The sequence below is a fragment of the Delphinus delphis genome, chromosome 17, assembly GCF_949987515.2.
Source record: "Delphinus delphis chromosome 17, mDelDel1.2, whole genome shotgun sequence".
Taxonomy (NCBI): domain Eukaryota; kingdom Metazoa; phylum Chordata; class Mammalia; order Artiodactyla; family Delphinidae; genus Delphinus; species Delphinus delphis.
This window is the reverse complement of record NC_082699.1, coordinates 44,344,534-44,368,977: the sequence shown is the minus strand read 5'-3', so window position 1 is coordinate 44,368,977 and position 24,444 is coordinate 44,344,534. Positions and strand designations below refer to the sequence as shown.

At 37.4% G+C, this 24,444-nt stretch overlaps 1 protein-coding gene and 1 pseudogene across 1 annotated transcript in view; both read left to right on the top strand.

Annotated features, from left to right (window-relative positions):
• Window positions 1–24,444, top strand: part of RGS22 (regulator of G protein signaling 22) — a 155,180-nt gene that overhangs the window by 11,714 nt on the left and 119,022 nt on the right. The window contains exons 2-3 of the mRNA XM_060035274.1: window positions 1,596–1,658; window positions 10,992–11,213. Of these exons, the coding sequence (XP_059891257.1) occupies window positions 1,596–1,658; window positions 10,992–11,213 (285 nt within the window). The remainder of the gene's footprint in view (window positions 1–1,595; window positions 1,659–10,991; window positions 11,214–24,444) is intronic.
• On the top strand, window positions 16,042–17,058 carry LOC132440258 (growth hormone-inducible transmembrane protein pseudogene; annotated as a pseudogene).

Here is a 24,444-nt window from a genome sequence, read left to right as displayed (position 1 = left end):
TCCAGATCAAGGCCTTAAAAAAATTTTTTTTTAAACTAAAGGGTTTGGAGAATAAAGGGTTTATCAGATCCTCATAGGTTCACAAGACTTTGTTACTGATGTGACAAGATATCAGGACACAGTGAACTAGAAACTGCAGTGGGAAAATATGCTCAATTATTTAGAGAGGTGCGGGACTTCCCATCTGTGGATTTTTGATCATGAGCCCAGTGGTGTGAAATTTGGCCACCCTTATTGTAGTACAATGTCTTTACCTAGGAAATTTACCCAGGAAATCCTAAAAATATTTATTGAATTCTTTATTAGGTTGCTAAATGAAAATTAAAGTAACTCTGAAAGGTGAAATTCGAAAGATGATTAGACTTTTAGCCTCCACCAAATGTTATCTGCCTTGTTCTGCTGTATTTGACCTTTGCCAATCAGAATTTTTCTGAGCATGTATTACTAAAGTACCACTATGAGGATAGTATGTTTGTGAGATCCTGAGTTTTATATTGTTGTTGTTTTAATCAGCTGAGATTTTTAGTAAACTAAATCCTTAGTTGTTGTTCTAACCAGTTCAGATCTTTACTAAGTTCTTTGATATAAATCCTATAAGTGATTGTTCATAACGCTATTCTGATACTGCAATTACTTAAAGAAACTACCCTGAAAATCTGTTTTCCAAAGTAGGTGTTAATATATTATAATATCTTCCTTATACTTTCACACTATACTTCAACAAATTTTTAAAAGTTGACCTGTATAAGAAGAAAATAATCAGCCATATGGAAATAATAGCATTGTGTCATATTGTCAACTTTCATGTTAGATTTGTGAAACTGAAATATAATTATGAATAACAAAATAAACACATGTACTGTACAACAGGGCATGTGATGATGTGATTTTGACACAATAGAAACAATTACTAATAAAATAAGGTGTTTTATTTGGAAGAGAGACTTTGTTATTGGCAGTGGCTTTCCAATTTTGCCAACTTTAAAAGTGACTATGTTGGTGGATGAGATAGTTATGGGAAAAAAATGTATAAATCCTTATTCTTAGAACACATGCATTGTGAAAGTTTCTTCATGCAAAAGTTACGCAGGACCCAGATTACTAAAACTGTCTCATTCTAAGGGGGAGGCAGTGGAATATTTTCTTCACTTAGTTTATCACTTCTTTTAGGCAATTCATGAAATTCTTCATTCTGAGTTTCATCTTAACCCCAAACACTGGTTCTGTCTTTATTGACTCTGCCTTTATTTTTATGAAATAAATATTTTTAATAAGTCCATGGGAAATTTGCTGTGTGTAGTATTTTGTACTTGTTGACGTTTCTTTAAGCATCGTGCTGTATTTCTTATGTGTTCTGTTTTCCAGCTAAGTACAGTGGCAAGGCCTTTTAAGAGGATGCTCCATTCTATTTTCTTATTTCTTCCTTCCAGAGATTGTAATACTGTGTTCCATTTATAGTGAGGGTTCACTCTTGACTGACTGAAAACGATTTGAAGATCTACATTATAATCTGTTGGTATCAGAATTAGAGAATAATATTGGCATGTTTTAAGACATTTTAGTGTAAGCATAATATTGTTTCTGTTTTTTTGCAGGAAGATTCTTTGGCAACAGATGATTTCCTTGTGGACTACTTTAATGAATTCCTAAGCCTTCCAGTGAGTATATTATTATGTTCTATGGAATATATTATCAAAGCAAAATATTGTAAACACTGGATTATCTTGTGAAACAAATTTATCAGGGATGATATTTTTTAAAATACTAATTAAAGCATTTAGATAAAGTTTTGCCTTTTTATGGAGTTAATCATTTGGGTTTGAATCATATTTGGGAATTGAAGAAGCTGGGTCAGTTATACTACAATAAAAGTAAATAAATAAAGAAAAGAAAAAAAAACCTGGAATTTTTCGAACAATCAAAAGCATTCTGTACAAAATCAGATACAGTTGTATTTGGGTATCATTTTACGCTTTGAACTGAGGTGATAAGGAGAGAATATAAAATTAAGAAACTGAATTTCTTGCCTCTAGGCAATTATTGTCATCCTCTTGGACAGATATTAAAGTGGAATTTGTGTTTAAGGAAACTAGCGTTTTATATCGATAGTAAATAAGACTCGAGATGTTGGTGTAACATAGGTAGATGCCAAATAAGAGATTTTTGGTCTTAGAGCGACTGGTAGAGTAAGTATTGAGGGATTTAGAAAAAGTGAGATGGGGATGCATTAAAAACACTTCTACTGGGCTTCCCTGGTGGCGCAGCGGTTGGGAGTCCGCCTGCCGATGCAGGGGACGTGGGTTCGTGCCCCGGTCTGGGAGGATCCCACATGCCGTGGAGCGGCTGGGCCCGTGAGCCAGGGCCACTGGGCCTGCGCGTCCGGAGCCTGTGCTCCACAACGGGAGAGGCCACAACAGTGAGAGACCCGCGTACCACACACAAAAACAAACAAACAAACAAAAAAAACCACTTATACTGTTGTATAGAAATAAAGTTCATCAGGAATGTCAGATGAAAGAAAGTTAGATAAGAAAAGGGTTTTATTATTGTTATGGAAACTTTTTTCATTCAAATTCTTACTAGGCAAAATTTGAAATATAAAAAGTCACAAATAATTTTAAAGGGACTGGACCCTAAAATGAGTAATCTCTTAAAGCCCAACCACTGAAAATGATTTTTGAAGGGAACGTATTAGATGTATTTTTTTGTCTAGATTAGCTTTTGTGTATATGTATGTATCTATGCATGCATGTTTGTTGTGTTTCCTTTTTTCCAAAAAGAATCTGCGATTTCTCCTCCACCTGGCATGCTAGGTGTTTGGGACCATTATGGGGGTCAGGTTGAGACACCAAGCCACGCTCTCCCCTTCCAGCATCAGGCTTGAGCCACATTACGGACACCCCTGGAGCTTCTTTTGTGGTCTGACTCTTCAGCTTTCATTGTCTAATTGTATATTATAAAAAACCCAGCCAAGTCACAAAGTTGTCGGAATTTTGCTCTTCTGGATTGTGTAGTCTTTCCTCTAGGCTCTGCATTCTCCATTCTTCCTCCAAAACAAGTACATTTTTGTGAAGTTTTAAAAAGGAAAATCTTTATATTGGGTCTAATTTCAGTTTCTCAAGATTTACATTTCATTGTCTCAAGATTTATGATTATCTTGACTTTGACTTGCTTTAGAAAATAAATTCCCCTGCCTAACTTTCTTTCTAAAAATATTTTTAAATTATAGAAGAAATATTACAATAGTATAGAAAATTAACTTCAAACGTAAGAAAAACTCAGCTGAAGTCCTGCCATCCAGTTAGAATAGACGTGACCTTTTTTTGTACATTTGCTTCAAGGCTTTAGTTGAATTGACTGAATGTGGTTTCTGTTGAACTCTGTCTCTGCAATAATGTTTTTCATCCCTCCCCAGCAGTTTCCGCCCCTTCATATGTCCCATGCAGCCCACCTGGGCCACTCCGCTCTCTTTTCTGTCTCTCCAAATTCTTCTGCTTTTACATTCTCTGTCTCTCTCTCTTTCTGTCTCTCTCTGTCTCTGTTTCTCTTCCTCTCCTTCCTTTGCATTTACATTTGGTACCACACAATCTACTTATTAACTACCCATGCTTCATGCCACAAGATGGGAGGAGGGGAAACGTCACAGGTTTTCAAAAAGAATTTGGAGGCAGGGAGGAGAAGGAATAATGGATTCTTACACCAAGTTCCTAGCAAGATTCTAGAACAGATTAGTAATGTTTGGTTTATGAGCACTTAGCTAAGAATTAGAAGCCAGCATGGGTTTACTGAGAATTAGTGAGCCAAACTAATCTCTGCCTCTTTTTTTTTGGATAGTTTTGAACTGGCCCTTTAGGGAACAATAAATTTAATGTATTAGGATTTCAGTAAATAATAGTAATGATAGCAAATTGAACCATGTTACTTCCTGCTCAGAACTTTGTCTAGCGGATTCTCATTACACTAAGAATAAAATCTAAAATCCTCTATGACCTGACTCTTGCCATCTCTTGGTCTTTATTTCCTATGCCTCTTCCCCTTGTTAATTCTTTTCCAGCCTAACTGGAAAACTTGGCCTTCTTTATGTTTCTCAGACATGAACATGCCAATGGTACTCAGGGCCTTTCAGCCTGGAAGGCTCTTCCCTGAGATATCTGTATCACTTTCTCTCTGATTTTTATCACTTCTGTTCAGGAAGCCTTCCCTCCCAACCTCGTCTAAAACAATACACCAAACACATGCTCCACTTATGCTGCTGTATTTGTCTGCAAAGCCCTATCATGATCTGTGAAATTCGTTCTGAAATATTTGAAAGAGTTCACTAATCACAACTAGAAGGGGTTGACTCTTAACAGATGACAGGTTGAAATCCAGATTCCTTAATATGGACTCTTTGCAACATGACCTCAATAGAGCCTTTCTAGCTTTGTCTCTAGCTTCGTACTTCTTATGTCACCCTGTGCGCTCTTTCCTGCTTCCCCCAATTACCCTCCTCACCTTAACCACACGTGCTCTTCCTGTGCTCATCTCCCAGTGTAGTGGCTAGGAAAGGGGGGCAGGCAGAACTGTTTGCGCTCAGCCCCTCCACTCATTCCTCATGTGATCTTAGACACATTCCTTAATTACCTAATTCTTCGATTCCTTTCTCTATCAAAACAATACAACTATCATACAAGATTGTTATGAAACGAGGTAATGTACATTAAGTGCCTGGCACAGAATTAGTGCTTCTCTTTCCTTTCCCTCACTGACTAGCCCATCTTGTCTTCCATTCCTGAAACATGAGGCGTGGTCACTCTTTAATTGGATTGATGGATCATTGTCATTCTAGAGAATAGTCTGTCCCATGCAAATCTGTCATTGGCTTTGACGTTTAAAAATTATTTTTTATCGGAGACTTGGATGAAACATTGCAAGTGAACCAGTGTTTTTCCAGCTTAAGGTCACTCAGCTAGTAAGTGACAGGGTCCACTCAGGTCCACATGGCTCAAAAACTTGTCTTACTGCACTGTAGTGACTATAGAAATGGCAGCAGAGGGATAAACTAATAGTTTGGATAACAGAATCTGGTCTCATTTTTGTCATGGTAGTCTGAAATGGGCTAAAACAAACAAAGCTAATGTGTTTTTAGGGTGCATTAATAGAAATGTAGTTAAGATCAAGAAAAATATTAGTCTGGAGCATAGCAGGCGCTCAGTAAATGGTTTTTTGAATCGGATTGAATTGTCAGACCTCATTTGGAATATTGTGTTGCATTCTTGATGCGGTATGTTAAGAGTTGCTCTGCCAAACCAGACTCAATAAGATTCAGTTAATGGATGCTCTGGAAACCATGTCAGATGAGTGAGGGTTGAAAGATGAGTGGGTGTTGAACATGGCTTGGGAATGGGTAAAAGTGTTGTAATGAAGAGCTCTTTCCAAGTATTTGAAGCTCTGATTGAGGAAGAAGGGTTAACATATTCTGTGAAGCTAGAGGGCAGAACCAGGGCCAGCATTTATGAGGAAATTGATTTTCACTCAGTAGAAGAAAAATGTTTAAAGATTGTTTGCTAACAATAGAATGGGCTGGCTTGTGCAGAACCAAACTCCCTGTGATTGAAGATATTCAGGTATAGGTAATCATTTGGGGCAGTATTTTATAGGGGATATATGTACTGGGTGGGAGATTAGACTTTGTCAGCCAAAGAAAATTTGATTAATTTCTTCTCCTCTAAGTGTGTATTTCTTAATCTCAGGAGTTACACTGTAAATTTCCTGGGGCCAGGATAGGTCCCTTTCTTCTGTATCTCCCTAAACTTCTTGAGGACGATTTTCTTTTTATTTTTATGTCTTCCATGTAAGATCCTTGAAATAAATAAATAAACCTTCTAATCTGCCTCCACTTCTCTACCACCTGCACCTTCCAAAAAAAAAAAGGCCCAACACCTAAGCTCGAGAGTGTAGACACATGTTATAACATTCTCTCTCTGAAAGAGCTCTTAAGTCGTCTAGATTTCTGAGATTTCCTTCACATCTGTAGTGCAATGCCCAAGGTCCCATAACTGGATTGTGGCGCAAATGGGCCTAGGAATCAGGCTTTCTGTCTCCTACACCATTTCTTTCTATTACACCATAACACCCTTGGGACACATTGTAAGATCCAGAAATTGACGGCTGGTAGCCTGCCTCCATGTTATTTTTTGACGAGGGGAATCCAGGACAGTTGCTGCTATTATAAATGATTATGGCACTTTCCAAATCCTAGCTTTCATAACTTCATTCCGTTTGTTCTGGTGCCAGGTTCACTTTCAGATATTGTTTTCATTTGGTGTCTGGGAGGTTTTTTTTTTTTTTGCTGTCAACTCTTTATGGACAAGTGTTTGCTTATTAAATTTTCTTCTATGCTATAGTGTGAAAACACTTTTTTTTCCTTTTGGTTTTGCTTTGTGTGTTTTATGCTCAGTGACTGTTGTGGGATTGAGTAGATGAGCCCACATACAGATTTAGGTTGGTCCTCTGTGGGTGGTTTAGAATGTTTGTGACATTTATGGTTTGCAGAAGCTGAAGGGGTGGCCTATTCTCTACCCTCCTTGCAAGGATAGGTATGTCATGTGTTTGCCAGACCATGCTTAGCTATGTGCCTTTGGAATTTTACCATAACTTCTCTTTTTGGAATGATTCTCCACACTTTTTTAAAATCTGTAAACTATTATAATTTCTTGCAGCTTTATGAAGGAGTTATATGTTAGATTGTTGGGTAAGGGGAGAGCGAGAGAGAAAGAGAGAGAGTATGGATTTGGGGAATGGGTGGGATGAAGTGGGGATGAAGGACTTGGGTCTTCCCCTGCCAAGATTTAAATACTCAGAGACTGATTTTTGAAGGTGTTGTTGGAGCACTAGGTAGTACTGCTTAGTTCAGCATTTGTTCCTATGGGTGTTTTGATAAGCCTTGTAGCTCAAACATAAAGCACTCAAATTACCTAATGTAACTCATTTTTGAACTAAGGATATTTCCTATGCATTTTATGTGGCACATTATTCCTTCCATCCCACTGGTGAATATGTCCAGTAAATAGTTTATGGTTAAGCATCTAAAATGACAATAAAACTTAGATTAAAAGAAGTTGTTATTGGTAACTGACTTGTTATATTCAAGTTGTCAGATGTTTCTCATTCACTGACTAAGATGCATGTTTAAAATACAGCTTTGGAGCTCAATTAGTAGAGACAGAGTTGGAGCAGAGATGAACATGTATTAAATTAACCTAGTCATTAGTTTTTAATTTAAATACTGTTCAGCTAAATAATTTGGCACCCGGTAAGTTTCAGTGGTGCTGGGCTGGCAGTTAAAGCACATCACTAATTATTCACAGGTTTTTTTTCCTCCTCTTTTCAAAGAAATGTGGAACCAGCAATTTATTGTGGTAAAAATATTTTCATGCACTTGCTTTTTCTGTGAAAATATTTTTCGCACATGGATGACTGGTACTACAAAGTTAGCTTTCACCACCTTCAGGTCAATTCGTTTTAGAACATTTGGAAAATGATACCCTTGAAATAAGAAAATTAAGTAAGGGAAAGAGCAGTCTGTAACAGCTTGCAGAGGATTGGGTTTGAGGCTCAAACTGAAAATTTTTCCTATCATATGATTAAAAGCTGAGTGTTCTCTAAATCAGCCTACTCAGCTTTCTGAGGGAAAGTCTTCCTCCATCGTTCATTTCTATCTCCCCCACTTTACGTGTCTTTTATTGTCACATACTAAACTAATTTGAGCAATTTTGTAGATAAGCTTAGAAACGGTTAAAAACAAGAGGACATGACGTGTGAGAGAGATTCTTCTTAAGCAGACAACAGGACTTCGGAGAATAAAGCCCAGGGTTCTTTCTCCTATAGACCATAGATGGCCAGCCCTTCCGTGTGTGTGAACACGCATGAAAGTCAGCATGAAGTAGGAAACAGAATGTGGGCTTTGAAGTTTGCTCAACCTGGATTCTGTCTCCCCCCAGTTAAAAACTCTGCAGTGGCTCCCCATCATTCTAAAGCAATGATTCTCAAACTTGAGCATGCATCAGAATCACTGAGGGCTTGTTAAACACAGACTACTGGGACCCACCCTCAGAGTTTCTGATTATGGGGTGAGGCCCAAGAATCTGCATTTCTAACAGGTTCCTAGGTGATGCTGATGCTGCTGGTCCAGGGACACCCTCTGAGAATCACTGATTTGAGAGAGTAAGTTGAGAGTTATGGCATAAATAGAAAGTCCTTGGTGAACTTGTCCTCTGCCTTTCTCTCCAGGCTTCCATCATGTTATTCTCCCCCCGAATATTAAGCTTCAGCAACGTCAAACTGCTTGCAGGTCCTCAAAAGCAGCCTGTTGTCTGGTGCTCCTTGTCTATTGTTCTTTTCTTTTCTTTTTTTTAAGCCTTGCCTTCCCTGGCTCTTAGCCTCATTCTCCCATCTTCAAAGGCACCAATGTTGCATCTCTCTGTGCCTTTATTCAGTAGTCGGGACTTCCTCTGACCACGGCCGGAAAATGTTCTCTCTGATTTTTTTAAAAAATTAATTAATTAATTAATTTTGGGCTGTGTTGGGTCTTCATTTCTGTGCGAGGGCTTTCTCTAGTTGTGGCAAGTGGGGGCCACTCTTCATCGCAGTGCGCGGGCCTCTCACTATCGCGGCCTCTCTTGTTGCGGAGCACAGGCTCCTGACGCGCAGGCTCAGTAGTTGTGGCTCACGGGCTTAGTTGCTCCACGGCATGTGGGATCCTCCCAGACCAGGGCTCGAACCTGTGTCCCCTGCATTAGCAGGCAGATTCTCAACCACTGCACCACCAGGGAAGCCCCTCCTTGTCCATTGTTGGTGCATGTATCTCGATACACTTGCTATTTCTTTTGCTGAATTCCCTTCTCTCCCTCATCTGGCTGTTGAGACTGCCTGTTTATTCTTCCAGACTCAGGTTTCTCTATACAACTTCCTTAATTTCCTAAAGATAGTTAACAAATCCTTCTGTGCCATCACTCTAATTTGTATATACTTCTATTGTAGTTATTGTGGGTTAAAGTGGACTTGCCTTATACACACGTTATTACTCAAAATGAATTATTCGTGCTCTGCAGAGTGAGCGAGGGTGATGTGACTGTTTACCAGTCCACAAACACACATAGACCAGTCTGTGAACATCCTAGAGAGCGTGTGAGATGAAAATGAGAATCTGCCACTCCCTTAGTGGCTCTTATCCCTCTTGCCTCTTAGTGTAGTCATCTTCTTATGCTGAGGGTGATTCTCGTGGTAAACATGAGCTTTAAACACAAGGCCACCACTTTATCTGGTCGCTAAATACAGAAGTAGTGACACATTTCAATGTCAGAGGAAAAATGGACTGTGATAAACTTCTTGAAAGATAGAACAACACGATACTAAGTGTTTCCAAGGATTTCAAGGGATAGTTTTGACTAAATATGATTTCACCTTATGTGCTGACTGTAGGACCACTTTTCCTTGTCTCACATCTCAGTTCATGTCTTGGGATGTGAGCCCTGTTGATTTTCAAAATCAGGGGCTCATCTCTCATGCGCAGGTCTTTAAAGTTGGGATGCCTGATGTGGGGTTTGAACCCTTTGCTCCTCATGGAGAAGCTCTGGGTTTCGAGTTGCCTCGCAGGGTCACTGCACCAGGGGTGGGGTTTATGGCAAGGTTGTGTCCCAGCTTCTCCTACCTGTTTGATGTGGTTTACATCTTGTTTGCCCAGTGTGTAGTCATCACTCAGCCAGCCTTTTGGCTTCTTTATGAGGAAATTGTTCCATATGTAGCTGTGGACTTAGTGTGTCCACTGGAGGAGACATATTCAGGATCTTCCTAAGCTGCCATCTTACTGTAGGATGAGTTTTTATTAAAAAATATGTGTGTGTGTATATATATATATATGTGTATATATATATATATATACATATATATATATATACACCCACATATACCCACACAAACACATAATAGGTATTTATACATATACACATATATTTCTAACTCCAATTTTATAACATCCTGCCATTTATTAAATTTTAACTATAGTATATCTAGCAATCTGTTAGTAAAACTTGGGAGAACTGATGCTCTCCCTAGTACACTTACTGATCCAAGGGAAAGGACTTAATGTCTTCTACTACCTGGCTAAATATATATAAATTAATCCACATGAGTATGCAGTTCTCTGGAGGAATCCTAAAATAAATTAATATTCTGGAAAAGGGACCTGATTCTGGATTTGGAGGGCAAAATGAGAAAAGACACAGCCAATCCACCATATACTTGCTATGGAGATAGAGGCCCCAAACATGTTAGTGATTTACCCAGAGTCACAGAGCTACTTATTGGCAAGCTGGTATTCAAACTCAAGACTCCTGACTGTTGTATATTAACTGACTGACTTTAAATAAAAGTTGGCAGCATTTAGTAATTACTGAGAAAAGCTCAGAAATATTGTCTTTCACTCTCTCTCCTTTTTTTGGTCACAGTGAATGGAACGGTGTTGAAATAGTCTTAAATGAAGAACACATTTTACTTAATTTTCTCCTTTTGGGCAAGGGAGACTTAGCTTTCATGGCTCCTGGGAATGAAAGAGACAACAGGAGTGTTATTTCTTCTTACTTTACTCATTCTTCCCTAGTAATCCACCCCCTTCTAAGAGAATAACATTGCTTCATAGAGACCAGGTGTGTATTTCTTTCCAGTTCCAAAGAAGCACAGAGATAAGAGGTTTATGCAAAAGGAATTTCTGCCATAATATATCCTGACACTTATCTCATGGCATAAATACACTTGGAAAAGAAGGATTCAGTGGGTTCCCTTACCTGTAGTCAAGAGATTTCTAAGGCTTCTAAAATGAAAGAGGTAATGATTAAGAAGACAAAACTTTGTGTAAGTATATATGCATACATGTAAATATCAAGTCTTCTTGGAGACAGTGAGTTTCTGGTTTTTAAAATTGTAAGACATATTTCCACAAATTTATTTTGCAGACCTTTTCAGAGGCAATTAGATTTAATGTGGACTATGGAGTTTTTGAAGTAGTTAACAATGCTCCACAACTTCTGGAAAAGCAACTGAAAAAAATTCTCTTCAACCAGCAACCTCGAAATCCCATCTATGATGTTGTAAGAAAAGGAAGGAGTGATATTAAACCTGTTCAAGTGAATGCCCCTTATGAAGATGAGACCATTAGTGTCAACTACAATATCATGGTAAGAAAGTATATTTGAGTTTATATCTTGCTAGGTAGATAAAGCATTAAGTGAGATTAATATCAGGTTCCTTGGGCTTCCCTTTCTGAAGTGTAACTGTATCTATTAAATTTTATTGTACTTGTACAAAGTATTTGTTAGTTACTGTATAATCTTATTCATATCAAATGGCCAGTTTAGTCTAGCAGTTTGTTGATATTTGATTATCAATATGAGAAAGTTCATGTAATTTACTTTGAATATTTAGAAAATAAGTTTAATTTGGGGCAGTATAAATATATGTATGCTTTACAGTTTAGATGCATTCTAGAAAGTGTGGGTATATAGGCGTACCTTGGAGATATTGCACGTTTGGCTCCAGACCACCACAACAAAGTGAATATCATGATAAAGCAAGTCATACAATTATTTTGGTTTCCCAGTGCATATAAAAATTATGTTTACACTACACTGTAGTCTATTAAGTGTATCATGGCATTGTGTCTTAAAAAACAATGTACATACCTTAATTTAAAAAATACTTTACCGCTAAAAAACACTAACCATCATCTGAGCCTTCAGCAAGTCATAGTAGTAACATCAAAGATAACTGATCACAGATCACCATAACAAATGTAATAATAATGAACATGATTGAAATATTGCAAGAATTACCAAAATGTGACACAGAAACATGAAGTGAGCAAATACTGTGGGAAGAATGGTGCTGATAGACTCGCCTGCCACAGGGATGCCACTAACCTTCAGTTTGTGAAAAACACAGTATCCGTGAGGCACAATAAAGCAAAGCACAATAAAACAAGTTATGTCTGTGCAGTGAATTTATTTCATTTGAGTTCTATCCTATCAAGCATTTGGGAATTGAGATTTCTGTCTTTTAATTATTATTAGTTTCAGGTATACAACACAGTGATTTGATGTTTTTATACATTGTGAAATGAAAACCACAATAAGTCTAGTTACCATCTGTCACTATACAAAGTTATTACAGTATTATTAAGTATGTTCCCTATGCTATACTTTTTATCCCTGAGACTTATTTTATAATTGGAAGTTTGTACGGCTTAATTCCCTTTACCTATTTTGCCCTTTCCCCCGCCCCCAGAGGTGGAATTGCTGGATCATATGGTAGTTCTAGTTTTAATTCTTTGAGGAAACTCCATCCTGTTTTCCATAGTAGTTGTACCAATTTACAGTGCGCGAGAGTTTCTTTTTCTCCACGTCCTCGCCAACACTTTATTTGTTGTCTTTTTTGATAATAGCCATTCTGACAGGTGTGAGGTGATATCTCATTGTGGTTTTGATTTGCATTTCCCATCCAGTTAGTGATCTTGAGCATCTTTTCATGTACCTGTTGGACATCTGTATGTCCTCTCTGGAAAAATGTCTATTAAGGTCCTTAGCCAATTTTTAAAATTGGATTTTGTTGTTGTTGTTGTTGAGTTGTATGAGTTCTTCATATAATTTGGATATTAATCCCTTATCAGATGTATCATTTGCAGATATCTTCTCTCATTCAGTAAGTGGCCTTTTTGCTTTGTTCATGGTTTCTTTTGCTGTGCAAAACTTTTTAGTTTGATGTAGTCCCATTTGTTTACTTTTGCTTTTGCTGCCCTTGCCTGAGGTGACAGATCCAAAAAAAAAAAAAAAATATTGCTAAGACCAGTTTCAGAGAGCATATTGCTTATGTTTTCTTTTAGGAGTTCTATGCTTTCGGGTCTTACATTTAAGTCCTTAATCCATTTTGAGTTTATTTTTGTATATGGTGTAAGAAAGTGGTCTAGTTTCATTCTTTTGCATATAGTTGTCCAGTTTTCTCAACACCATTTATTGAAGACACTGTCTTTTCCCCATGGTATAGTCTTGCCTCCTTTGTCATGGATTAATTGACCACATAAGTATGGGTTTATTTCTGGGCTCCCTATTCTGTTCCATTGATCTATATGTTTGTTTTTGTGACAATACCATCCTGTTTTGATTACTGTAGCTTTGTAGTATAGTTTGAAATCAGGGAATGTAATACCTCCTGCTTTGTTCTTTTTTTTAAAATTTATTTATTTTATTATTTTATTTTATTTATTTGTTTTTTCTGGCTGCATTGGATCTTTGTTGCTGTGCACGGGTTTTTCTCTGGTTGTGGCAAGTGGGGACTACTCTTCATTGTGGTTCGTGGGCTTCTCATTCTGGTGGCTTCTCTTGTTGTGGAGCACGGGCTCTAGGCACGCGGCCTTCAGTAGTTGTGGCTCGCGGGCTTAGTTGCTCCGCAGCATGTGGGATCTTCCTGGACCAGGGATCGAACCTGTGTCCCCTGCACTGACAGGCGGATTCTCAACCACTGCACCACAAGGGAAGCCCTGTTCTTCTTTCTTAAGATTGCTTTGGATATTTGGGGTCTTTTGTGGTTTCATACAAATTATAGGATTATTCTAGTTCTAGGGAAAATGCCATGGGTGTTTTGCTAGGGATTACTTTGAATCTATAGAATGCTTTGGGTAGTATGTATGTGTTAACAATATTAATTCTTCCCATCCACAGGCATGGTATATCTTTCCATTTATTTGTTCATCTTTAATTTCTTTCATCAATATCTTATAGTTTTCAGAGTACAGGTCTTTCACCTCCTTAGTTAAATTTATTCCTATGTATTTTATTCTTTTTGATGCTGTTGTAAATGTGATTGTTTTCTTAATTTTTCTTTCTGGTAGTTCATTATTAGAGTATAGAAATGCAACATATTTCTGTATATTAATTTTGTACCCTGCAACTTTACTGAATTTATTTGTTCTAATAATTTTTGGCAGAGTCTTTAGGGTATTCTATATATAGTATCATGTCATCTGCAAATAGTGACCGTTTTACTTCTTTTTTTCCAGTTTTTGTGTCTTTTATTTCTTTTTCTTGTCTGGTTGCTGTCACTAGGAGTTCCAATATTATGTTGAATAAAAGTGGCAAGAGTGAGTATCCTTGTCTTGTTCCTGATCTTAGAGGAAGAATTTTCACCATTGAGTATGATGTTAGCTGTGGGTTTGTCACATGGCCTTTATTATGTTAAGGTATGTTCCCTCTGTGCCCACTTTGTTGAGAGTTGGTTTTTTTTAATGGTAAATCGATGTTGAATTTTGTCAAATGCTTTTTCTGCATCTATTGAGATGATCATATGATTTTTATTCATTTGTTAATATGGTATATCATATTGATTTGTCAATATTGAACCATCCTTACATCCCTGGGATAAATCCCACTTGATCTGATTTATGATTCTTTTAATGTGTTATTGAATTCACCCTCTGTGTTTTATTGGGGATTTTTGCATCTTTGTTCATCAGGTATATTGGCCTGTAATTTTCTTTTTCTTTTCTTTTTTTTTTTGTAGTGTCTTTGATTTTGGTATCAGGGTAATGCTGGCCTTGTTGGATGAGTTTGGAAGTGTTCCTTCCTCTTCAATTTTTGGAATAGTTTGAGGATAGGTGTTAACTCTTTTTAAAATGTTTGGTAGAATTCCCCTGTGAAGGCTTCTGGTCTTTGACTTTTGTTTGTTGGGAGGTGTTTTTTTTTTTATTATTGCTAATTCAATTTCATTATTGGTAATTTGTCTGTTAAGATTTTCTATTTCTTCATGATTGAGTCTTAGAAGATTGTATATTTTTAGGAATTTATCCATCTCTTCTAGGTTGTCCAGCTTATTGACAAATAATTGTACTAGTCTCTTATGATTCTTTGTATTTCTGTGATATTTGTTGTAACTTCTCTTTCATTTCTGATTTTATTTATTTGGGATCTCTCTTATTTCTTGATGAGTCTGGGTAAAGTTTATCAATTTTGTTTATCTTTTCAAAGAACTAGCTCTTCATTGATCTTTTCTTTTTTTAAGCCTCTATTTCATGTATTCCTGCTCTGATATTTATTATTTTCTTCTTTGTACTAACTTTGGGCTTCGTTTTTCTTCTTTTTCTAGTTCCTTTAGCTGTAAAGATACATTGCTTATTTGAGATTTTTCTTATTTCTTGAGGAAGGCCTGTATCACCATGAACTTCCCTCTTAGAACTGCTTTTGCTATGTCCCATAGACTTTGGAAAGTTGTGTTTTCATTTTCATTTGTTTCAAGGTATTTTTTATTTCCTCTTTGATTTCTTCACTGATCCACTGGTGGTTTAGTAGCATGTTATTTGGTCCCTCCATGTTTGTGTCTTTTCCAGTTTTCTTCTTGTACTTGATGTCTAGTTTCATACCATTGTGGTCAGAAAAGATGATTGATGTGATTTCAGTCTTCTTAAATTTATTGAGAATTGTTTTGTGGCCTAACATGTGAGCTATCCTGAGTAATGTTCCATGTGTACTTGAAAAAAAATGTGTATTATGAAATTTTTGGGTGGAATGTTCTGTATCTGTCTGTTAGGTGTATCAGGTCTACTGTGTCATTTAAAGCCGATGTTTTCTTACTGATTTTCTATCTGGATGATCTGTCTGTTCATGTATGTTGGGCACTAAATTCCCCTACTATTATTGTGTTACTGTCTATTTCTCCTTTTGTGTGTGTTAATATTTGCTTTATATACTTAGACGCTCCTATGTTGGTGCTTAAATATTTATGAATGTTATATCCTTTTCTTGGATTGACCCTTTTTATCATTATGTAATGCCTTCCTTTGTCTTTTGTTGCAGTGTTTGTTTTAAAGTCTATTTTAGGCATGTGCAGTCAGTAAGAGGTGGGCAGAGGATGCGGGAGATGTGTGTGGCTGCGTTTCGCAGGCCCAGAAGGGGAACTGCATGCTTGAGGTGACCAGGGACTGAGCATTTCAGATGTGCTTGGTAAACCTGGTGCATCACCATGCTGGCCACAAGACTTGTGTGTCTCCAGACACTACCTTCCAGGGTTTTCCGCCAAGGTTTCACCAGGGCCTCCCCTGTTGTGAAGAATTCCATCACAAAGAATCAGTGGCTCTTAACACCCAGCAGGGAATATGCCACCAAGACAAGAATTGGAATTCGGCATGGGAAAACCAGCCAAGAACTCAAGGAGACAGCTTTGGAACAATCATTGGAAAAAATATTTTAAATTGATCAGATGGAAAGATGGTTTATTGCTGCAGTTGCTCTTGGAGCTTTGTGCTACTATGGCTTGGGAATGCCAATGTCTAATGAGATTGGAGCTATTGAAAAAGCTGTAATTTGGCCTCAGTATGTGAAGGATAGAATGCATTCCATCTATATGTACTTAGCAGGAAGTATTGGCATAACAGCTTTGTCTTCCCTGGCTATGAGCAGAACTCCTGCTCTCATGAACTTCATGATGAGAGGCTGTTGGGTGACAGCTGGTGCAACCTTTGCATGCATGATTGAAGCTGGAATGCTGGTACGGAGCCCAGGCCCAAAGCGTCTTGCTTGGTTACTACATTCTGGTGTGATGGGTGCAGTGGTGGCTCTTCTGATGATGTTAGGGGGGCCTCTTCTTGTCAGAGCTGTATGGTACACGGCTGGCATTGTGGGAGGCCTCTCCACCATGGCTATGTGTGCGCCCAGTGAGAAGTTTGTGAACATGGGAGCACCCCTGGGTGTGGGCCAGGGTGTTGTCTTTGTGTCCTCACTAGGATCTGTGTTTCTTCCACCTACCACTGTGGCTGGTGCCACTCTGTACCCAGTGGCAATTTATGGTGGATTAGTTCTTTTCAGCACGTTTCTCCTGTATGACACATAGAAAGTAATCAGGCATGCAGAAGTAGTACCAGCATATGGAGTTAAAAAATATGATCCCATCAATTCGATGTTGGGAATCTACATGGACATTTTAAACATATTTATGCAAGTTGCCAGTATTCTAGCAACTGGAGGCAACAGAAAGAAGTGAAGTGACTCAGCTTCTGACTTCCTTAATACATCAGATATCTGGCTTGTCTAATAGGGGCAAATATTCTTTAAATAGTTTGTGCAAGCAGCTTTCATGGAAGTTTAGAAGATAAGAACTTGTCAACATGTTTCAAGTGTTCCAGTAATGTGATGCTTCAGGTCTGCTTTTTCTTCTGGAGAATAAACTCAGTAGTTCTCTTCCAAAAAGCACACACATTTTCAATTCTCATGTTTGAGTAATTCTAAAATGTTCTAATGAATGTGAAAACCAAGTTCTGTGCTGCAGGAATTTAAGTATTTTATCTATTATTAAATTTATTTGGTTAAGTGAAATTTAGCAAACTGTGTACCTGCATCTTTCATTTGGAATGTGGAATATTAACAAGTAATGTCATAAGCGATATAGGGGTTTGGTAAAGGGACCAGAGAGAAGTAAAGGGACACCTGCAGTCTTTCTCTGAATACTTAGAACTTAACAGTCGTGTAATTGTGGTGAGCCAGTGAAGGGGTCTGGATGTTTGGAAACAAGTCATGGCTGTACATCTGCTGAACTTGTCAGAAGTGTTGAGCAGAAAACAAAGGCATAGGCGATTCTCCAGGCTCTCCTTACAGTATAGATGTGATCATATTTGGCTTTTCATTGTTTGACACTGTCAGGAGAGTCCACAGTGCTAATCATGTGGAGAATTCCTGTTATATATATTATGTGTGTGTGTAAGCCTTACTTTTGAGTTGTCTAGAACAAAATATCCTTAAAACATTCAGGAAAAAATATTCAAAGCATGAAAATTGTTGCATTTTTAAGTATACAAACAACATGTGCATAATTGCTGAATGTTTTTGCAAATTTATTGAAATGTTTAAAGGAATACATGCTTGCCTTTCTCATCTCTTCCGGCTTTAAAGCTTTTATCAGAGAAGCCTGTTTGTGGTTTACACTTGAGACTATGAAAGCAGTTTTTCCCCTCAGATTTGGTTTCTTGCATTCCCTCTCAGAGGAATCACTAAAAAAAGGAAGGCAAAGCAAGGCTTCTTTCATGAACCATATCAATCAAAAATGTAATGGAGGAAATGCTTCATTAGAGTTTCCCCTAGCAGAATTTTTCTTCTCTCCTCCACAGACCATTATTTAACTCTCTTGTGCCATTTGTAAATTTTTTGATACTGAAGAGTTATTTTTGGACATTCTTATGAATAAGTGTATGATTATTGAGATAGTTGGTGTTTTGACAAATATTTGTTACAGTAATCCATAAATAACTATTCTAACCACTTCAAGTTACATAGGATGCTTATTTCTGAAATAATAAAGGTTCTGGCCAGATTAAAAAAAATAAAGTCTATTTTATCTGATATGAGTATTGTTATCCCAGCTTTCTTTTGGTTTCCATTTGTATGGAATATCTTTTCCATCCTTTAACTTTCCGTCTGTGTGTGTCTTTAGATCTGAAGTGAATCTCCTGTAGGTAGCATATAGATGGGTCTTGTTTTCTTATCCATTCAGCCACCCCATGTCTTTTGATTGGAGCATGTAGTCTATTTACATTTAAAGTCATTATTGATAGGTATGTACTTATTAATTTTTTTCTGGTTCTTTTTGTAGTTCTTGTTCGTTCCTTTCTTCTCTCTTGCTCTCTTCCTTTGTGACTTGATGGCTTTCTTTGATGTTATGCTTGGGTTCTTTTATCTTTATTTTTTGTGTATTTATCATAGGTTTTCGTTTGTGATTCCCATGAGGTTCATGAATATAACCTATATATACATGGCAGTTTATTTTAAGTGATAGTTGCTTAAGTTCAAATGCATTCTAAAAGCATCATTGGGCTTCCCTGGTGGCACAGTGGTTGAGAGTCCGCCTGCTGATGCAGGGGACACGGGTTCGTGCCCCGGTCCAGGAAGATCCCACATGCCACAGAGCGGTTGGGCCCATGAGCCATGGCCGCTGAGCCTGAGTGTCTGGAGCCTGTGCTCCGCAATGGGAGAGGCCACAACAGTGAGAGGCCCACGTACCACAAAAAAAATAAATAAATAAAAATAAAATAAAAGCATCATATTGTTACTACTCCCCCATGTTTTATGTTTTTGACATCATATTTTATACCTTTTAATTTTATTGTAGTTATAGTTGATTTTACTACTTTGGTCTTTTAGGCATCATACTAGCTTTTTAAGTAGCTGATATTGCCTTTACTATATACAATTTTTGCCTTTACTGGTGTAATTTTTTTCTTTCAAATATTTTATCTCTATTTATGGCCTTTTCTTTTCCACTTAAAGAAGATCCTTTAACATTTCTCATAAGGGTGGTTTAGAAGTGATGAACTCCTTTATCTTTTGCTTCTCTTAGAAACTCTTTATCTCTCCTTTAATTCTGAATGATAATCTTGCCAAGTAGAGCATTCGTGGTTGTAAGTTTTTATTTTTCAGCCCTTTAATATATTATGCCACTCTCTTCTGGCCTGAAAAGGTACTGCTGAAAAATAAGCTTGTAGTCTTATGGAAGTTCCCTCGTATGTGACTAGTTATTTTTCTCTTGCTGCCTTTAAAATTCTTCTGTTATCTTTAATTTTGCCATTTTAATTATGGTATGTTTTGGTGTGGATCTCTTTGGGTTCATCTTCTTTGGGACTCTGTGTGCTTCCTGGTTCTCAATATCTATGTCCTTCTCCAGGTTAGGGAAGTTTTCAGCCATTATTTCTTCAAGTAAGCTTTTGCCCCTTTCTCTCTCTCTCTTCCTTCTGAGTCATCTACAAATTTTAGTATGCCTGATGTTGTCTCAGAGGTCCCATAAACTATCCTCATTTTTTTAAAAAAGCTTTTTTCTCTTCTGATTGGGTGATATCCACTTTTCTGTCTTCCAGATCGCTGATCTCTTCTTCCATATCATCTATTTGGCTATCAATCCCCTCTAGTGTATTTTTCATTTCAGTTATTGTATACTTCAGCTCTGATTGGTTCTTTCTTATATTTTCTGACTCTGTTGAAGTTCTCAGTGTGTTTCTCCTTTCTTCTCCCAAGTTCAGTGAGCACCTTTATTATTATTACTTTGAACTATTTACAAGGTACCTTTCTTATCTCCATTTTGTTAAGCTTTTTTTTTTCCTGAAGTTTTAGCTTGTTCTCTTTTTTTGGAACATATTCCTCTGTCTCCTCTGTTTGACTTTCTGTATTTTTTTAATTTAATTTTATTTATTTTTTTATACAGCAGGTTCTTATTAGTCATCAATTTTATACACATCAGTGTGTACATGTCAATCCCAATCACCCAATTCAGCACACCACCACCACCACCCCCTGCCACTTTCCCCCATTGGTTTCCATACGTTTGTTCTCTACATCTGTGTCTCAGTTTCTGCCCTGCAAACCGGTTCATCTGTACCATTTTTCTAGGTTTCACATATATACCTTAATATATGATATTTGTTTTTCTCTTTCTGACTTACTTCACTCTGTACGACAGTCTCTAGATCCATCCCTGTCTTAACAAATGACCCAATTTTGTTCCTTTTTATGGCTGAGTAATATTCCATTTTATATATGTACCACATCTTCTTTATCCATTCATCTGTCGATGGGCATTTAGGTTGCTTCCATGACCTGCCTATTGTAAATGGTGCTACAATGAACATTGGGGTGCATGTGTATTTTTTGAATTATGGTTTTCTCTGGGTTTATGCCCAGTAGTGGGATTGCTGGATCATATGGTAATTCTATTTTTACTTTTTTAAGGAACCCCCATACTGTTCTCCATAGTGGCTGTATCAATTTACATTCCCACCAACAGTACAAGAGGGTTCCCTTTCTGCACACCCTATCCAGCATATGTTGTTTGTAGATTTTCTGAAGATGCCCATTCTAACTGATGTGAGGTGGTACCTCATCGTAGTTTTGATTTCCATTTCTCCAGTAGTGATCTTGAGCAGCTTTTCATGTGCTACTTGGCCATCTGTATGTCTTCTTTTGAGAAATGTCTGTTTAGGTCTTCTGCCCATTTTTGGATTGGGTTCTTTGTTTTTTTAATATTGAGCTGCATGAGCTGTTTATATATTTTGGAGATTAATCCTTTGTCTGTTGATTTGTTTGCAGATATTTTCTCCCATTCTGAGGGTTGTCTTTTCGTCTTGTTTATGGTTTCCTTTGCTGTGCTAAAGCTTTGAAGTTTCATTAGGTCCCATTTATCTTTGTTTTTATTTCCATTACTTTAGGAGGTAGATCAAAAAAGGTCTTGCTGTGATTCATGTCAAAGAGTGTTCTTCCTATGTTTTTCTCTAAGAGTTTTATAGTGTCCGGTCTTACATTTAGGGCTCTAATACATTTTGAGTTTATTTTTGTGTATGGTGTGAGGGAGTGTTCTAATTTCATTCTTTTACATGTAGCTGTCCAGTTTTCCCAGCACCATTTATTGAAGAGACTGTCTTTTCTCCATTGTATATCCTTGCCTCCTTTGTCATAGACTAGTTGACCATAGGTGTGTGGGTTTATCTGTGGCCTTTCTATCTTCTTCCATTCATCTATGTTTCTGTTTTTGTGCCAGTACCATATTGTCTTGATTACTGTAGCTTTGTAGTATAGTCTGAAGTCAGGGAGTCTGATTCTTCCAGCTCTGTTCTTTTCCCTCAAGACTGCTTTGGCTTTTTGGGATCTTTTGTGTCTCCATACAAATTTTAAGATTTTTTGTTCTAGTTCTGTAAAAAACGCCATTGGTAATTTGATAGGGATTGCATTGAATCTGTAGATTGTGTTGGGTAGTATAGTCATTTTCACAATATTGATTCTTCCAATCCAAGAACATGGTATATCATGGTACATCTATTGGTATCATCATTAATTTCTTTCATCAGTGTCTTATAGTTTTCTGCATACAGGTCTTTTGTCTCCCTAGGTAGGTTTATTCCTAGGTATTTTATTCTTTTTGTTGCCATGGTAAATGGGAGTGTTTCCTTAATTTCTCTTTCGGATTTTTCATCATTAGTGTAAAAGAATGCAAGAGATTTCTGTGAATTAATATTGTATCCTGAAACTTTACCAAATTCATTGATTAGCTCTAGTAGTTTTCTGGTGGCATCTTTAGGATTCTCTGTGTATAGTATCATGTCATCTGCAAACAGTGACAGTTTTATTCATTCTTTTCCAATTTGTATTCCTTTTATTTCTTTTTCTTCTCTGATTGCCGTGGCTAGGACTTCCAAAACTATGTTGAATAATAGTGGTGAGAGTGGACATCCTTGTCTCGTTCCTGATATTAGAGGAAATGCTTTCAGTTTTTCACCATTGAGAATGATGTTTGCTGTGGGTTTGTTGTATATGACCTTTATTATGTTGAGGTAGGTTTCCCTATGCCCACTTTCTGGAGTTTTATCATAAATGGGTATTGAATTTTGTGAAAAGCTTTCTCTGCATCTATTGAGATGATCATATGGTTTTTCTTCAATTTGTTAATATGGTGTATCACATTGATTGATTTGCATATATTGAAGAATCCTTGCATCCCTGGGATAAATCCCACTTGATCATGGTTTATGATCCTTTTAATGTCTTGTTGGATTCTGTTTGCTAGTATTTTGTTGAGGATTTTTGCATCTATATTCGTCAGTGATATTGGTCTGTAATTTCCTTTTTTGTAGTATCTTTGTCTGGTTTTGGTATCAGGGTGATGGTGGCTTCATAGAATGAGCTTGGGAGTGTTCTTTCCTCTGCAATTTTTTGGAATAGTTTGAGTAGGATGGGTGTTAGCTCTTCTCTAAATGTTTGATAGAATTCACCTGTGAAGCCATCTGGTCCTGGACTTTTGTTTGTTGGAAATTTTTTTTTTTTTTTGCGGTACGCGGGCTTCTCACTGCCGTGGCCTCTCCTGTTGTGGAGCACAGGCTCCGGATGTGCAGGCTCAGCGGCCAGGGCTTACGGGCCCAGTTGCTCCGTGGTATGTGGGATCTTCCCGGACCAGGGCACGAATCCGTGTCCCCTGCATTGGCAGGTGGACTCTGAACCACTGCGCCACCAGGGAAGCCCCTGCTGGAAGATTTTTAATCACAGTTTCAATTTCATTACTTATGATTGGTCTGTTCTTATTTTCTGTTTCTTCCTGGTTCAGTCTTGGAAGGTTATACCTTTCTAAGAATCTGTCCATTTCTTCCAGGTTGTCCATTTTATTGGCACAGAGTTGCTTGTAGTAGTGTCTTAGGATGCTTTGTCTTTCTGCAGTGTCTGTTGTAACTACTCCTTTTTCATTTCTGATTTTATTGATTTGAGTCCTCTCCCTCTTTTTCTTGAGGAGTCTGGCTAATGGTTTATCAATTTTGTTTATCTTCTCAAAGAACCAGCTTTTAGTTTTATTTATATTTGCTATATTGTTTTCTTTGTTTCTATTTCATTTATTTTTGCTCTATCTTTATGATTTCTTTCCTTCTGCTAACTTTGGGTTTTGTTTGTTTTGCCTTCTCTAGTTCCTTTAGGTGTAAGGTTAGATTGTTTATTTGAGATTTTTCTTGTTTCTTGAGGTAGGCTTGTATAGCTATAAACTTTTTTTTAAAGTCCCCCACGATTATTGTGTTTCTGTCGATTTCCTCTTTTATAGCTGTTAGCAGTTGCCTTATGTTGAGGTGCTTCTATGTTGGATGCATATATATTTATAATTGTTATATCATCTTCTTGGATCGATCCGCTGATCATTGTGTAGTGTCCTTCCTTGTCTCTTGTAACATTCTTTATTTTAAAGTCTATTTTTTCTGATACGAGTATTGCTACTCCAGCTTTCTCTTAATTTCCATTTGCATGGAATATCTTTTTCCATCCCCTCACTTTCAATATGTATGTGTCCCTAGGTCTGAAGTGGGTCTCTCGTGGACAGCATACATATGGGTCTTGCTTTTGTATCCATTCAGCAAGCCTGTGTCTTTTGGTTGGAGCATTTAATCCATTTATGTTTAAGGTAATTATCGATATGTATGTTCCTATGACCATTTTCCTAATTGTTTTGGGTTTGTTTTTGTAGGTCCTTTTCTTCTCCTGTGTTTCTCACTTAGAGAAGTTCCTTTAGCATTTGTTGTAGAGCTGGTTTAGTGGTGCTGAATTCTCTTAACTTTTGCTTGTCAGTAAAGCTTTTGATTTCTTCATCGAATCTGAATGAGATCCTTGCCAGGTAGAGTAATCTTGCTTGTAGGTTCTTCCCTTTCATCACTTTAAATATATCATGCCACTCCCTTCTGGCTTGTAGAGTTTCTGCTGAGAAATCAGCCATTAACCTTATGGGATTTCCCTTGTATGTTATTTGTCATTTTTCCCTCGCTGCTTTCAATAATTTTTCTTTGTCTTTAATTTTTGCCAATTTGATTAGTATGTGTTTCAGTGTGTTTCTCCTTGGGTTTATCCTGTATGGGACTCTGTGCTT